The sequence below is a fragment of the Falco cherrug genome, chromosome 6 (assembly GCF_023634085.1).
Source record: "Falco cherrug isolate bFalChe1 chromosome 6, bFalChe1.pri, whole genome shotgun sequence".
NCBI lineage: Eukaryota > Metazoa > Chordata > Aves > Falconiformes > Falconidae > Falco > Falco cherrug.
The window spans coordinates 62490675-62508224 of record NC_073702.1 but is presented as its reverse complement, the minus strand read 5'-3'; the positions used below and the strand labels follow the sequence as shown (position 1 = coordinate 62508224).

General features: G+C 38.4%; 2 protein-coding genes across 4 annotated transcripts in view; one reads left to right on the top strand and one right to left on the bottom strand.

Moving 5' to 3' along the window:
- The window catches only part of NT5DC1 (5'-nucleotidase domain containing 1), a 148514-nt gene that overhangs the window by 14525 nt on the left and 116439 nt on the right, over nt 1-17550 (top strand). The gene's annotated exons all lie outside the window — the stretch shown is intronic.
- Nucleotides 2704-11784, bottom strand: COL10A1 (collagen type X alpha 1 chain). 2 transcript variants are annotated; one of them, XM_005445702.4, is made up of 3 exons: nt 10974-11784; nt 10234-10387; nt 2704-4856 (listed from the first exon to the last, which is right to left on the bottom strand). In XM_005445702.4, the coding sequence occupies exons 2-3, from the start codon at nt 10370-10372 to the stop codon at nt 2962-2964; spliced, it is 2034 nt and encodes a 677-aa protein (XP_005445759.2). In that variant the 5' UTR covers nt 10373-10387; nt 10974-11784; the 3' UTR covers nt 2704-2961. The 2 variants fall into 2 exon arrangements, with proteins under 2 accessions (XP_005445759.2, XP_055569021.1); XM_055713046.1 differs by lacking the exon at nt 10974-11784 and having other exon boundaries at nt 10234-10389.

The window sequence follows — 17550 nt, the reverse complement described above, 5'->3', positions numbered from 1 at the left end:
AATCTAGATGTCTGTGATACATGTGTTATATCTTTTATATGGAACTTCAAATACATCAAAAGAACCCAAAGATGGTTTTCTGGCCAGAAAGAATCCTCCAAACATTCTGCAAAACATTAGAAATTTCTAATGTTGATGTAGTCCAGTGATCAGTGGTCTTTATTTGTCTTAATTGTGCAACAAAGATAGAAACAAGTAAATTTGTTACACTTCTATTCTGCGCTTTCCAGCTAAATACAGAAGGAATTATTTGTGTGCTTTGTGTGTTTGACCACTTAAGGCTTCAAAAAATTCAGTAGTTTTTTGGAAGTGAGTTAGTTTATACTATTACAGGCTCTTATGTTTTCATTTTAATCTCATACTGGCTTTTCTTTCCTGTAATGCCTATGACACAGAAGAGATGTGGTTTCTGGAAGAGCTTTATCTTTAGGTAGGTTGCTGATCTTCATGTGGAGAAAATATTTAAAAACAAACTTAAAAAACTTACAGTCCTTTTCAAAGTCCCCTCTAAATTGAGAATCCAAAGCTAAAATCATGGTTGTGCCACAATTCTTACCTGTATTCTCTAGCTTTTCAGTGTTGCTTTCTTGGTGACTTAATGTCTAAAAAATTATGAAAACTCTTCAAAGAGGCTGGCATATGAGGTACAAAGCTGTAGGCTTATTTGAAGTCCTATGTGCTAATTCAATAAACAAAGACATTAAAGGACAAAACATGATTTAAAGTGGATGGACAATAAGGGTTAGTGAACTATGCTTTTAAGAATACTGTCTGAGCCCAGTTTCTGCTGCAGAGACTAGTTAATTGGAATCACAAGACAGTAGTGTACTGCTGAGCACCAAGCATCTCCATTTTTACATGTGCTTTAGCATATGTTTCATATGTAAAGCAGTTGACCAGAAACTTTACAGCTACTGAGCAGTATTTTCCAGCTGCAGTACCCAGTCCCTGTATTTGTTTCTGAAACAAAAGTGCCAGATGTATGGTTGAATGTATGGGCAGCAGCACATGCTGTGTTTAAATACTGGAAAGTGCTGTTAACTAATGCAAGTGACTGCACAGGAAAACATCTTTTATTCCAAAAAAGAGATCATTCTTAGGAGATCTGTACTTAGTATTTGGCCTAAAACAGGAAGGTAGAAAAGCGGGTTTAGACAATTCAGACTCAAGTTTCTTGAGCTTTATATTGGCTTGAAAGAAAAGTATAGCAGAATTGCTACTTATAAATGGTGATACTGTCCACTTTAGTATTTCTATACAAAGATTTGTGTGCAGTGTTTACAATAACAGTACCAATTTGCTTGCCTAGGTCTACCTGGCTGCTAAAATAAGCAGATCTCATGTTACACTCTTTATTTAAGCATTTATTAATTTACCAAAGTATGGCCTAAACCACAGGCTTCTTTATCCAGCAGCACTTAATAGGGGGAGAAAAAACAAGCTTACTTGCTTGGTAGTTCTTTAAAGTTTTCAAAACATTATATGGTTTTGCTAATAATGGATCGACCTGAAAGTGTCCTCACTTTTTTTATTAATCCCAACATATTATCAAGTACTTTGGTGATTTCAAATGTATACAACATAACAAGTCTCAGGTTCTGCCTTCATGAAGAAATGGTAATATGAGAAATTTTTAAACTTAAGCCTACGTACTTTTAGTGTAAGTGGTTAAAAGCTTCTGTTTAAAAAAAATGAAGCTAAAAATAATAGTTGAAGGGTTCATAAGGTTTTGATGTATATGAGACTTCTAAAGCATGTGCGTGGTAGTTGTCATTGGAAGAAATGTTTGATCAGACTACTGTGGTTTCATAATTTATAAGCACTAATTTTGCTAAGCTGGTTTACTTCATACCATTAACTTTTCATGGTGTTACAGCAAATTAATGTTATATCTAATGTTTGTGAGGCATGAGTGTATGTTGGTATGGTAAATATGATTATGTGTACTGACTAATTACTTCCATCATCTGATAGATTTACCGTGTAAGTAAAATACCTTCCTCAGACTATTGTGTTTTAAAGGAAATAACTGTTCAGGGAAAATCAGTTCAAAGATTGTCTCCAATTTTGGGGTGGTAAAGCTGTTCTGATTTTGTGCATGTCTGCGTACTTGTGAAGATAGGTTCTTAATGTCTGGATTTGCTGATAATTCTTTTACAGTATTCTGTATATTGTAGTTTTACAGAACATTAGGAGCTTAAAAGTATTGAACTAGTTCATTGCTGCAGCTTAGAAAACATGCATTAAACAAAGTTAATTGGATTTCTAGGCTTCAAATCTGGTTGGTTTTTCATATTGCAAAAGTCTTAGATCTTCAGTAACAGGTAATAATTTATCAGTCTACCTTTCTCTAAGGTAGTTCTTAATAAGAAAAGTGGAACTAAATTAAAACTGTGATGTGGCATGTATTATATTAGAGTTGTTTTCTTGACTCCTGTTTGATAGCTTAAAGATGAAGCAGACAGATAGCAGAATGTACCTGAGGTATAATATCCAATTTTTGTGATGAATGTTGGGTATCTGAGTCTTTACTTTTAATAATACCTTCAATTAATTCAAGTTTAGTGAAATATAATCTAGAGTCCTGAATGAGTACTTTATGAAAAGCGATAGTTACAAATTGTGATTTTCCTTTGGGGGATGGGGGTACGATTGGTGCAGGGAAAGAAAAAGGAAAGAAAAAAAGAGGGAGAGTCTGGTGCATTATATTAATTCATAAAATTTTAATGTTGCATTCAGTCAGACAATTGATCCATCATTTGGAAACAAATTTATTGTGACAATTCTCTAAAAATATACAATATTCTACTGGGTTTGAATGACTGTCTTTCACCTTCTCACTTCCTCCTCCATTTCTGTTGCAAAATTGAAGCTGCATGGCCTGCTAATGACAAATCAGATCAGCGCCCAGTCAAAATGGTCTGAAGGAAAGAGTGTCAGGACAGTGTAAGTGGGATGTTGTTAGATATGAGCAAATAGGAAACCTGAGAAAGAAGAGTGAACATAGTCAGAGGAGTAGAGACCATTAGATTCTGAATTGGGCAATTGGAGCCATACTTGATCATTCTCCATGAGATCAATGACAGCACTGCCAGAAGCCTGGTCAAGGTATCCTTTCTTGTATTCATCATAAGTGTACATGAGTGGGGAACCATTTTTGTAGAGTGCAACCCAAACATTTGTTCCTTTTGCATGTACGTGGTAGGAGAAATAATACAGTCCAGGGATCCTGCAGGTGAAGATTCCTGTTCTGGGGTCATAGTGTTGCTGCCTATTGTACAGGATTTTATCAAATTTGATGGGGACTGTTGCCCCAGGGTAGGCTTTGGAGAGGATGACACTGAAAGCGGACACTGGCATCCCTGTAAGAGCTTGGTTTACGCCTCCTTTCATGAAAGACATTCCTGATAGCTCCCGAGACTCTCCTGCTTTAACGTAGCTTTCAGGCATCTGTGGGATTACAGCTTGGCCGGGGGGACCAGGAGGACCTGGGGGGCCTGGCAGGCCAGGCTCTCCATTGTTGCCTTTAGGCCCGGGGGGTCCGGGAGGTCCCATGGGTCCTCTTAAGCCTTTCACAGCAATACCTGCTGGGCCTGGCAGCCCTGGTGCTCCTGGCTCACCTTTCGCACCAGGGGCTCCTGGCAGGCCGGGGGCACCAATGGGACCTCTGATCCCAGGTATTCCTGAAGGCCCTCTAGGGCCTGGCTCACCATTGATCCCTGGCACTCCCTTAACTCCTTGTGGACCCATTGGACCGGGCAAGCCAGGTAGGCCAGCATGGCCAATGTCACCTTTTGGACCTGGGAAACCTGGGTGCCCCTTAGGACCAGCAACACCCTGTTCACCTGGGTATCCTGGTTTTCCCTCTAATCCTGGTAGACCTCGTTCACCCTTGGCCCCTGGGAATCCTGGGGGGCCTGCAGGGCCCGTGTCACCTTTTGGCCCTGGTAGGCCATTCTCACCGGGCAAGCCTTTGAGTCCTTGAGGGCCCATGTTCCCTGGTGGCCCAGCAGGCCCTGGCTCACCTGGCACACCAGCCGGGCCTTGATCTCCTTTAGGTCCTGGAAGGCCAGGAGGACCTTCAGGCCCTCTGTGTCCCTTCATCCCTGGCAATCCTGGCTTTCCAAAGCCTGGAAGACCTGGGGATCCAGGCAAGCCTGCAGGTCCAGGGTGTCCCTTGGCTCCAGGGATGCCTGCTGCTCCTGGTGGTCCCATTGGCCCAGGCTTGCCAATGCCAGCTTCTCCAGGTTCTCCTGGGGGACCCTGGGGACCTGGGATACCAGCTGCTCCAGGTGCACCTGGTAAGCCTCTATCACCTTTCATACCTGGCTGACCTGGAAGACCGTTTTCACCAGGCTTGCCTACCCCAGCAGGGCCAGGGAGGCCCCGGGGTCCCTGTGGGCCTGGAAGGCCCCTGCTACCTGGGCGGCCTGGAACACCAAATCCACTTTCTCCCTTTTGTCCGTTTATACCAGGGATACCTGGCTCTCCCTTCTCACCGGGGAGGCCCCTCGGCCCTTGAGCTCCCGGAGGGCCTTGTGGTCCTGGCTTGCCAGGAACAGACAGTCCTGCAGGGCCGGGAGTGCCAGGGGGTCCTTGTGGCCCTCTTGCTCCTGGAAGCCCAACAGGTCCAGCTTCTCCTTTCTCACCACGTAGTCCTCTGTCTCCTGGCTTTCCTGGTAGACCAGGCACGCCTGGCTTTCCAACTGCAGAGAATCCAGGTGGACCTGGGGGACCAGGGGGGCCTTGGGGACCAGGACTTCCAAACCCTGGTTTTCCTGCAGGACCTGGTTGTCCTCTTGGCCCGATAGGGCCTGGGGGACCAGGGGGTCCTTGTTCACCCCTTATCTGCACACCTGTAAGAGAGAGGAAATGGGTAAACCAGGGCAGTTATAACATTTGCAGTCTTATATTGTGGTGGTGAAATGTGCGAAGGGTTAACTTCACTTGAACCTATGGAAGTCAAGCTTCTTATTAATATACTGTGTTTGGTCGCTGAGAACCTGATGTTCAGAGCAAAAGTGTTTCAGAGCTCTTACAAGTGCAAATTTGTTGGAGTTGTGTCCTGAGTTATGAGGTCTCTAGAATTACTTTTTTTTTTACTTCAATACATTTAGGGTCATCAGAGAGCTTAAAAAATGCTGTGCAAGTAGATGCAAACTATTAAGGAAAAAAAAACAAACCTCAGGTAACTGATTTAACAAGTCATCAGACTTGCATCTTGATGATGAACAAAACCAGAAAAAGCTTCCTGTGCAGGTGTAGCTGCTTTTCTGAAACCAGTTCATGCAATATTTAAGTAATGAGATTTTATTCCTTTCTCCCCCCAGCTTTCAAAAGTGGGCTATGGCTCTGGGGATTTTTTGGTAAACATGTGAGTGTTATATATTCAAATACTGTCTTAAAGATTTGTGTTTGTCATTAAAAATGTCACACAGTGGCAAAGTCACAACTGATAATTCATCTTCCTGCAGTCAGAATTCTGGCATGGTGTTGCTCTTTTTAATAATGCTTCATTTTCTTAGTTACCAAAACAGCAGGTGGAGCCACTTAACCAAATGTCACAAATAGAGGAATAAACAAACAAGCTCACTACTTAGTTTTCTGTGCACTATGGGGGAGCTTGCAGCTTCGTGTTGGAATTAGGATGCTGATTTGTGGGACATTACAGACAAGATTAATATCAATATTGTGAGACTAATTCAGTAGTTTGAAGCAGCTGACAACTTTATAGAACAAAACACCATATCTATGATGAATGTTAATTTAAGAAGTAATTACAAAAATAAAAACTGAGGGATATAGGAACAGCCTGGATTCAGTTTTTTATAATGGCAGCATATTCTGTTCAATACTTGTTTAGAAAAGATTGATAATTGATCAACAGCTGGATCAGCTAAAAATTGCATTTCAGTCTCACAAAAAGAGCAGTGTTTGTATATATATATGACAGTTTATGCAATGACTGTTCTCCTGTCTCTTGGGTAATTGCTTTTTCCAGTCTGTGGCTAGTCTTGATGAAGCAAACATGAGATGGAGGAAGAAAATTGTTCTTGTACATATTCTATTTAAAAAAAATAATAGAAATGTGTATATAAATATATTTGATTTTGGTTTGATATTGCATCTGCAAAGTTGCTGCCTTCCTATATTCCAGGGAAATTGTTCTTATCTACCAAGTATAGAGAGTGCATTTTCTTTTTTGCTGATGCGTAAAATCAGTGTAAATGCATATCACCTTATTTTGCACACCTTACTATCTCATCCTCCTTAAGGCAGTGAAAAGGAAGATAGTTGTTAAAATCCTACACATAGAAAGAAAGCAGTATCTGTGATTTATGGAAAAACTGAAAATGCAAGCACACATCCTTCTCAGCTGCAAAGGCAATTGTGGATTCTGTGAGTACCAGTCATAAGCCTGGTGCAGTCTTCCCTATCTTACTCATATTGTATTTCTTACTACTGAGCTCCCAGATTCAATAAGGTGCGATTCCAAGTTGGTTTTCTTGTTATATAGGTGATATAAGATATGGCAAATTTTAAGAACTACATTGTGAAAAAAAATTGGGAAAGGCTTAAAAGCCTATCAGAATTAACATGTACCCTGCAGCAGAAGCAGTGTTTAAATGTTCTTTACATGTTACATTTTCTCTTTACCTCAGGTAAGAGAACTGCCATCAGAGAAAACAGCTTACTTGGCTGGAGGACTCAATTTATTCCATAGGTTCTATATATGAATAGAACTTCAAAAACTAACTGTTCACATCAGGGAATGCAGGCAGGTCAGATCAAAGCCTCAATACAAATACCTAAGCAGATTCCTGAGTTAATGCTGTTTCAGTTGTGAAGCATTAGGGGAAAAATACTAATAGTTTTCTACATCAGCTGCATCAAATTCAAAACCAAGCTTTTATGTGGGTACTTTGGCAGAAAACAACAGTGACCCCAGTTAGGTCTGCTCTTTCATAATGATAACTCAAGGAATTTTGTTCAACATTGGTTTTATTCAGCTGTGTTTAAGTAACATGCAGTTATTGCACTTGATCTAATATATTTTATTTTTTTGGCAAATTGCATGTGGCTTAAGCTTCAGAGTGCTTCTCTTTATTGCTTTTTACCATGTATTAGATGCAATTTCATATCAGTGCTAGGTTCACAAAGTGGTGGGTGCTGCCTTTTTGGCATAAGATGCTAAAGCTTTGTCAGTGTTCATGTTATAGAAATTTTCTGTGAGGAGCTATAGTGTTTCAAAGCTGTGCTGCTTTTAGATTAAGATGTCTGGTAATTGTGCTGTCTAGAGACAACAGTAAGCTTTCCGAGGAAGGGATAGCTGAATGTATTAATAAAGTAGGATTTCTACCAGGAAAATTGAAGTAGTGGTTGGCTACTTTTTTGTATGTCTTGGCACATATCTTGATGCAAAATTGGTTTACATTCTCTGAATGCAGTCAAAACCTATTTATGTATTGAATTAATTATGAAGACTTTAACATAACCTGTAATAATGGCTTATTTTAGCATTGCTGAACAGTCATGATTATTCTCAACTAGGACTTTTCAAACATTCCAAGCCAAAGAGCTGCTGGCTTAAAAATGATGTCCTGGTAATGTTAAAAAGCACTAAATACATACAGAAAAGGAAAGTATATTCTGATGGGGGAGCTGTCAAGCAAGATTTTTAAAACAATGTCACCAAATTAAATGAAGCTTTAATAGGTTTTGATTACCAAAATAAATATTACATGTTGTCCTGAGTCAGGTTGGGCCTACACTGTCAAAAAGCATCCTGGAACTAAAATTTCAAAGTTGTACAAAGCAAAAAGAAAATTTATTAATAACTGAATCTCCAGAAGCCAATGTTTGGTGATGAAATAGGAAAAGTAAGCTGTGATGAAAAACTTGCCATATGCTACTTGAGTTACTTGCATATAGAAGAACTCACTAGTTAGACAACAGTTAGATTACTTTGGTTCTGTAATCTCCTCTTTCATTCTTCCATGATCATAACAGATCAGAAATTATGTTTTCTAAGTCTACCTGTTTGTTTTTTTAATTCTCCTAAAAACCCTCTGTAGGATGGTTGTTTTCAAGAGTGGTTTTCCAGTCATCCATTTTGATGCTTGTTCACCAAATGAAGATTTGTCACACAATTTTGGGTGACTGGACTCCCATGTCTGTAAAACTATAGGCTGTTCCTGCTTTTAAGGTCTAGTATATAGTCTTTATTACCTTTCCTAAATAGAGAACATTTTATACTCATATGTTGATATAATCATTTTCGCTCTAAGTATGAAGTTTCACACACATTAGGTTGTGTTGGTATATAAAGTGGAAAAATTAGTTCAGGACAATTAATATCCCCCTTTCGCCCCATTTCCTGTCTACCCTGCTCCTCCCTTAATTTGCTGCTGGTTTCCCCCTTTCCCAATGTTTTCTATAGAGGGGAACAAAAGCCACTATGAGAAGAGAAGTAAGGGAAGTATGGTAGAGGATAACCAAGTAAATACTGTACTTCACTTAAAAAATATATAAATGATACTGAATAAACTAATGGAAAAACACTATGAAAATTTAATGAGGGGAGAGGGAAGAAATGCAGCTTTAACTCATTTGGAATTCCAGTTAGTAAGTCTTCAGAGTAGCTCTTTATGTTCAGGTACCTAAATTCAATCTGAGAGTGCTGGTAGGGTTCCAGAAAGTTCTTGTGCTCAAGGCAATGGATGAAAACTGTGATGATGGTATTTTGGTACAGCCCAGAAGAACATTTGGAGGGTAAGTTTCCCAGCCATGCTGCTTTCACTTGGTTCTTATTGCAGAGTGTTCTTGGAGCTTGTAGAATGGAGCTGGTTGGGATGAGACCAGGGCTGTGTCTTTGGGGTTGATGTGTGCTGCTGTGTGTGCTGTTCATGGGCATCCAGTCCATAGGATCAGACTAGAGCTATTCTGAAATGAAACCTCCTAAATTAATGTAATGTGGATGCAATGTTCTGAGCAGCAACTCTTCTGCTTTCCAGATCTACTTCTGTTGTGCTACCCTATTTTCTAGTGCAGATGTAGCCTAAAATGTCCTCTTTCTGCTGAAGAGAAGCTTATTTGCAAATGCTATTTTCTGAAGTCCCTCATTCAGTTTCCTAATTTCTGTCCAAATATGATGATTACAACTAAAAGTAGATGAGACACAGCAAAGCTGAAAGCTATTCTGAATAATCAGTGATGTCTGAAAGAAATTAATGGGGGGGGGGGGGGGGCGGGGAGGGGGATGGTTTTAAGGAAGATTCAGTTCTCTTCAAAATTATCATCACTAAAACAAATAGACTGCTGATCATACTTTGGGGGACAATTCATGAAATAAAACCAGTATCTAGGAAGTTAGAAGTTTTGATTTCAAGGTTTGTTTTTTTTTTAAAAGGCTTTAGTCTAAGTATGGAAAAAAAAATACAGAGGTCAAATAGTTTCAAACACTGGGTATAGCTACCCATTTCATTTCCAAGATCGGAGAGGATACCCAGAAATAAGATGTCACAATGTATAGCATTGCAGTTCTGTATGGCCTATACGATCTGCCATAGGACTGATTTATGAAATTAAGAGTACTTTTTATAATAAAGCTAGAATTGTTATATTACTATGAGATTTGTCTGATAATTAAAGTATAAGCTTAAATCACTTATGAAAAAACTGTGTAGAGGTTTGCCACATTTTTTACAACTGTATATAAGTTTATTTTGCCTTTCTAGACTTCAAACAGGTCTTCATTTGGCCATGTGTATCAGATATGTTTAAATTCACAGCTACAGTCTGTTTTGAGTAGAGATAAAATGACAGAATATGTAACAGTTCTTTCTGAATATTGTAGATGACAGGTCTATTGTTAGAAACCCCTGTGTTGAATCAAGAAATCTGATAACTAGCAGGTTGTACATAATTATGTACACAATCACGTTCTATTATTCCCACTACTGAAGATCAGATCTGTAGCAGTGATTTTGTTTCTGCTTTATATGCTTTTAGTGATGATGGTGTAAAAAAACTTTGTGACAAGTGTGCATCTTTGTAAATAGGAGGCAACTGCCAGAACCACTGCCAGTTCTTTCTGCAGTGGTGACATTATTTTAATAAAACTTAACTGCTAGTGAAAGTTGAATACCCGTAGTATAAACAAAGAGCTTTTGTCATGTATTGACCCACTAGGAACAATTGTGTTATTAAAAATAATAATAATAATATACTTACCTTGACTCTTTACATTGTATGGTAGAAAATGTGGCCCCTTGATGCTGGATTGTTTCTGATATCGCTCAGAAAAATATCCATCGCTACCATGGACAATGTTCAGACAAAATGGCAACAGTAAGGATATTTGTAAATGCATGTTTCCAAATCCGTTCTGTGTTAAAAGGGGAGGAAAAGTTTGTTATAAAGAAGAGCTGTTCAGTTCTGTTTCTGGTGCATGAATGAGTTTTCTTAAAGTATTGGTATTAAAAGTAACGTTATTTGTGCTTACTTCCTCCTGCTTTCACTAGTTGTGAAAAATCCTCTAAGAAAAAAGGAATCTGTATTCCTATCACTTTGAATGCTAGAATCTTGTATAGGTAGCCTAAAGGCAATAGTCTCACTCTTAGGAAAAGAGTAATTTTAAATGGATGCCAGCATATTTAAAACCACTGTCTTCAGAAACAGTGATTATTTTCCTAGTTACACCAGAGCTCCAAACGTAAGTTTGGAGTTGCGTGTATCAAAACTCATGAAATGAAGCACGATATCCTGGCTCCTTCAGCATCAGTGGCAAAAATCTCACATTGCCTTGCTTGAAGCCAGGCTTTCATCTGTAGCCTTTCAAATAGCCCTGGTGGCAGTAAGGATGTTATTACTGGCCCTTAAATATCAACCCCCTTCCCTCCCCAGTCAGAAGACATGTATCCTATAGAAGTTACCTTCAAAACCGAATAGAATGAAATGAAATCATAACATACCAAAATGTTGCAGAGCTCCAATGCAGAGTGGTAGAGCAGTGAAACCTCTACTGAGGAGTTCTTTTGCCACTGGTGAGTGAGCAGAAGCTGATGATTTCAAGTGTAACCCTTGAGTATTTATACGATTTTCCCCCTAGTTGGGTGACTGCTGGTCATAAGCTCCTCCCCAAAAATCAGTAAGCAGTAATTATCTGTGTGTCTATGTGTGTTTTTTAGGGGTGGGGGAAGCTATTTTGGGCGGTCGTCCTAGGTCCTGTTAACGGGGTTTTGGGGTTGGTTGTGGTTTTTTTTCTTCCCTTAGATTTCTTAATTGTTGATGAAATTATATTGCTTATAGCTTTTATTTTCTAAAATTTTATGACCCCTTTTTTTTAGAGCTTTTAGAACTAAGAAGGATAACATTGGAGAAAAAAAAATAATGAATTTAAATAAGATGAGTAATTCTAAGTGTTTCATTTGGATTTCTTTGTAATGTTTTAAGGGAAGAACTATACATTTTGAACTATGGTGAGCTGTTACTTTCAGGAATAACCCCTCTGAAGTCTGTAGAGACTACTTATGTGAGTAATTGTTCGTTGGGATATAAGTAGAGAACTTGAAATCAATTAAGTTGTTAATAAGAGAGTTTTGTGAGAACCTGAACTTTTAAGTAGTTATTTTAGGTGATTCTTAGTTTCACATTATATTTCTAGACTTCTGTTTTGATGCTGGAGGCACAGTACTATGTATATGATGTATTCTGCCAGTAATGTTTCGACATTAGGAATTCTTGAAATGCAAGCTTACCTGACACAATGAGAACTTCATTGTGTCTAGTTGTAACAAATACATTGAAATTCATACTTGTATGAAATGCAAGCTTACCTGACACAATGAGAACTTCATTGTGTCTAGTTGTAACAAATACATTGAAATTTAAATTTGCAAATGTTATACAGGCTTATTTGGGGCTGATGGAGCTTTTTTTAGCTTTTCTGCTGTCAGCAATTAACTTTTTTTTAAGGTTTGTTCAATCAAATGCAGCTATTGCTGTACTTCTAAATGCATGTGTTTCCTGTTAAATGGTTTCAGTTTAGTAAATTTAAATTGCTGCTGGTTTACTGCTGGTGGATCAAACTTGATTACATCTTATCTCTCTTTTTTTTTTTTTTTTTTTTTTTCCCTTCAGATTATAAACCAGTTATAGCCGTTAGTTTGTTAAACCAGTCTTGATTAATGGACTTAATCCACACGTTGTGACTTCTTTTTTTTAATAAATAATGGAATCTTACAGTGTTTCAGTGTCACTTTGATTAATGTTCAGTACTAAATTGTAACTTTCAACCCTTGAATTGTTTGGGATGCTGAAACATCATTTAAGATCAAAGGGCAGAATAAGAGAGAACAAAATATTAGTGTACTTTTATCAAACATTCTCAGTGAAAATCCCTACATATAAATTATTCATGTATTAAAATTCTTCTGCTAATTGCAAACTTTTTTGACATTTTTATATGGTATTCAGTCTTGCAGGTTTTTTTGGATGTGTTTGAAATTCTTTGTTTCCCTTGCACCAAAAACTGGTTGAAAAACAGAGATAATTTATATGTGTTGTTACTAAAGGAAGTTGAGCATGTTCTACAAGTTATAGTCCTGATGAAATGAGCATGTATTTATTTTTCAAGGTTATTTATGACATTTATGGAAGCTGTCTGAGGAGCTTTTTGGTGAGGTACAAGCAATAACTATGCAGAAGAACATGTATGCATCTGTACAGTATTTCTACAATTGGTATTAGGATAATCAGGAAAGGGTACTAGCGTGTTATGTTATAGGAATATGAATAAATAACATACATTACTGTTCTCATGCACGGTAGCTACAGAAGGGACACCTGTTACCGTTCCAACCAAAAGACTGAGCTGATAGCCCAGAACTGTGTGGCTATCCTGTGGAATGACAGGTTAATGTGGGCTGAATTTTACCTGCTTTGTGTCTTTGTTTAATTCCACACTCTTCAACTTTTTTGGCTTTTATGTATTATGGCAAATATCCTAGAACACAAGTTACTGTACTGAAAGAGACCAATGGACCATCAAGTCTATTTTGCTTACAATTGTGCTAATACCTTTGCTTACTAGAGGGCTGTATTAATGTTGTGACTTAAAGGCTGCTGCAATAATTTATTTAATGTATTGTTGAACAGTTCTTTTCTTCTATTCTTCTTCCTAGCCATCCTCTAAACAGCAGTATGTTCCATTTTTGTAAATAAACCTTTTCTGCTGCAGGGGTCTTCAGACTGAAGCCTGCTTTTTCCATTAAGCTTGCATGCCCAATCTGGTCAGTGGTTTTCAGAGAATGTTTGCATGTCTGAGATAGCATTTTTACCTCCCATACGTGCATTCGGTTCCTTTTTAATATTTTGGAGAAGGAAGGTTTGTCCTCAAGTTGTTTGTGTAACTTCTCGAGGTGTTTCATTTAAAAATTAGTATCTATAAATTCAAGTAAGCATCCGGTCATTTGCTTTTGACAGAGGCAGCAAATGTATGGGCATAGAGTTTATTTCCTCCTTGAAGAAATGCAACTCCAACCCCTTTTTTTGGTTCACATAAATCTAAAAATAGCTTTTGATTTTAAAACATTTAAATATACAGCCCTCAGTGGGAAGTGTGGTTGTTGCTAATTTGACAATATTTGGTTAAGAACAGCAGGCGACAGTTTTGTGCACACACAGGTTCATGCTAATTTCTAGCCTAATTCATAAATACCCCCAAAGCAGGCACACTTACGTTACAAAAGCACCAATAATGTACACTGATATTTACCCAGCAGCCTCGCTTCCTGCTTTGGCTCCTTCTGGGCAGGAAGGTGAATAATCTCTACGTGTTTCTCTAAACGGGGATGATTGTGGGCTCAAAAGGCAAACCTGTTGTCCTTGTGTTTAACCTGAGCTCCACTCTATTGTGCTATCTTATGCTACTTGTTTGGTTTGAGGTTTTGTTTTTTGTGGGTATGGGAAACTGAGAACTGGACTTCACTGCCTTTTTATGTTTTCCCTGTTGCTGTGCATATTTCCTATTGGCAGAGCACTAGCACATATTTAGCTCTAAGCATGCATATAAAAGGCAGCCTTCGGTATATTTTGCATGTGCAAAAATACATGCAGTAGACATACTTGTATATACCTGGTTATAGTAACAGCATGTTTTTAAATAGGTATGCAAATAACCTTTCTTGTTTTCAAAGTATAGACATTCAGATGTTTTTGTTTTATAGTTATGCATTCAGAAAGTTGTTTTTGCTTACAAAGGGAGGTGTCTTTGCTCCCTCATGCTCCCTGTCCTACTACTGTAATAGTGAGGAATAACATTTGATCCATTGCACCATTACAAAACTTGCTTTTTAGTTATGTACTGGCAGCTTCTTCCCATGTAGAGGTAGCCGTGGTAGGTGCTACAGTGATGTAATAGCTGAAGTCCTAAGCTTAGCTGCAATAAAAAGACTCAGAATAGTTTCTTTGGACCATTTGAAATAGGTACTGGAATCACAGTGTCTTTAATGCCGTTTGCAGCAGCAGCAGTGTTTGATCGTATTTGCTGACTGAATTTCCAGTTTGCTGTTGAATGTTGTTGGAAAGCAAGCGCTCACACGTGCTTTCCAACCCCCCCTTGTTGCTTCAGTGTCTTACTCCCACAGAGTCGGTATAAGTGACATGGTAGTGATATCATGATTTGGGAAATGGGAACTGACTTTCACTGCACTCCTGCAAGTTACAAAGTGACTTGAATGAGTCCCACAATAAGTAACTACTTCCAAGGGCAAAGTATGGAACGTATTTATTAAGCATAAATTTTAATAAAACAAGCAACCACTCCCTGTCACCCACCCTATCACCACCCTCATGAATACATACCCCAAAAAAAGGGAAGAAGAGAAGCAAAACTCAGAGAAAGACTGGGCTAGGTCCTTGTAGTGGTTGGAAACTGGCTAAATATGTAACTGATGCTGAGGAAAAGAGCTGTGAGTCCTTTGAAAGTAATAATTTACAGCTTTAACTCAGAATTTGTCTTATTTTTAATAATTGGCTTTTAATCTTAATCCTGAACTTTTTGTACTTTATAATTACTATTTATGTTAAAATATGGTACTCAAGGAACCTGGTGGGTGTTGTTTACTCCTTTTGTTTGGCTGGGTAATCTCAGCTGTGAAGAAAGGGACGGGAATGCATTGGAGGGAGATTTTTCCTGTAGTTTTAAAAAGTAGTCTGAAACATTTGGAGTAGCTTTTTATTGATGACTGAAAATCTCAACACAATTATTAACACAGTTAAGACAACACAATTATTTTGCTGTCTCTGGCTCAGTATTTATGACTAGTGTTTTCTGATGTTGTTGGTTCCAGTTTTGTTATCTGCATGAAGTAACCTTTGAAGACTTAACCTTAGTGTGTGAAAAGTTTTCCTCTATTAAAGTGCTTATACCCAAAACTCATGGTAGGTACCACTTTGCAAATTATATGCAAAATAATATGTATATGACAATATATATGTGTATGACAATATACGTATGACCATAATAGCTTGTAGCACCATCTCTGGTGAAGAAATTCTCCAGTCTCCAATTTTAAGTTCTCAAAGAAAGGCACTCAGGAATTTCTAAAAGTGTTTGAAAGCCTGCCATGAAATTAAAGGAGTAATTGGGTTTCCTAGTCTGTGGTGCACTTTGACACTCTGGAAGCTCCTAAATCATCTCAACTCCATATTTTAAAACTGTCCTCTCTTTCTTTCTGTCCCGCTATGGTGAAGAGTGTTTGCATGCTCCTGTGTTAGTGGACAGGTAAGCCCTCAGTGGAAGTGCAAAGAAACATGTTCCACTGTACTGTAATAGGGGAGACTAATACAGAGGTTTTGCAGCTGCTTATTGCTGACAGTCAAATGAACCCAAAGTAGTAGGAAGGAGAAAAAAATTATGAATTCAATACCTGTGGGAAATCTGGGGGGTGGTTTTTGGGGGGTTTTAAGTTGGCTTTGCTTTTGTTTTGTAATTGTTGATACTTTGTATTTACATGGAGGGTATTTTCTGTTCCAACACTAACCACTTAGACTGCATGGGACTAGAAAATACCTTGGTGAAGAAGATACTTACCTTGCTAATTGCAAAATAAATAAGATTTCTTTTGCGTTTCAGAATGCATGTCATCTTTTGAAATCAATAGAGGCTTGTTGAAGTAATCTGCAGGGCTGTGTAATCCTGTCTATCTTAATATTTTGAGGTACAATAAAGATTTCTCTCTTTAAACAAAACAAAGGAAACTGTTTACTCCTACAGTCCCGTACTAGTCTTTTTATAAAGTCCTTATACTTTTAACACTTGTAATTGTGGTTGAATAAATGTCCTACTTTCAAGTAGTAATGGAAGATGGTCTGTATTTTTTCTGGCACTGCAAAACTGACTGCTGACCAGTTTGTGCTGTTAGCTCAGATAACTGTTGATCATAGGAGCTCTACTTAGTATAGCAGTATATTTAAATAGATGACACCAAGTTAAATATTTATAGTTGTATTCTGACTGTGTTAACTTGCAGAGGCACTGAATAACTACGCTGAAAGCTCAGGAAAAGTGTTCCACATAGGCTATAGAGAAAGCTCTGATTCTGACATGAGTTTCTGTTTATCCATTCCACAGTCAGATAGTATTATTGCATAATGCTTTCTAACAACACTACATTTTTTGTGGCCCCATTTCATTATGCTTCTATAAAGATAACATAATCTCCACCCATCTTAGAGAATTTATGAGACTAGCGTAGAAGATACGAAACAGAAGTACTGGTGTTAGGAAGGATGTTTTGCAGTACCTTGGGTATGTTGCTGGCCTGTCTATTCCTCCCTCATTTTTATTCCTCCCTCCCTTGCCTCTGAAAGTAAAAACAACAAATATTGTTCAAATTAGTGCATTAATTTGAAACTCCTATCAGATGTCTGGCTGTAAATGAAAACTGATCAATTTCCAAGATATGGAGAAGACAAAGCTGTTTTTATATGTTGATATTAATCCTTTCTCTCAGAAATGCTTTTCTAGTTAAGTAGTTTAAGTGTTCATGTCGCAGCACTCTCAAAACTATCAAGCTGCAACATCTCATACCATCATTCTCTTCATGCCAGTCCCTCTGCTGCCTTCTCCTCATCCAGGGCACGTTCTCACTCTTCTCTCTGCTTTTTCCTCTTGGCTGCCCAACCCCTTAACAGAACCAGCCACAGCTGCACTGTATCTACATCAGCCAACCCACCACCCCTGAAGCCAGCCCACAGCTGTATGTTATTAATATTAATTAACCCAGCTTCATTCCTCTACATGTTCATATATTTAAAGTTTTGGATTTTCACTAGATCTGTTTGAAGGTGTAAACATGCAGGTGATGGCAGGACTTGTGCCTTCCTGATGGAGGGGAGGAGCAGCATTATCCAGTGAACTTTGTACACAGTTTAGGAAGAAAAATTTTCAGGAGGCCTGACCACTGAGTAGCCTAAGCAAGTACGAAAATGTGACTTTGGATTTTGATGAGGGGGGTTCCACAAAACTGTTTCTGGAGCTGCTTA

Bases quoted from the DNA above. Each gene is read 5' to 3' on its own strand.
- COL10A1 (XM_005445702.4), bottom strand. From the start codon at position 10,372: ATGCATTTACAAATATCCTTACTGTTGCCATTTTGTCTGAACATTGTC. The intron at 4,857-10,233 runs GTAAGTATATTA...TCTCTCTTACAG, and splicing joins ATACAATGTAAAGAGTCAAG to GTGTGCAGATAAGGGGTGAA.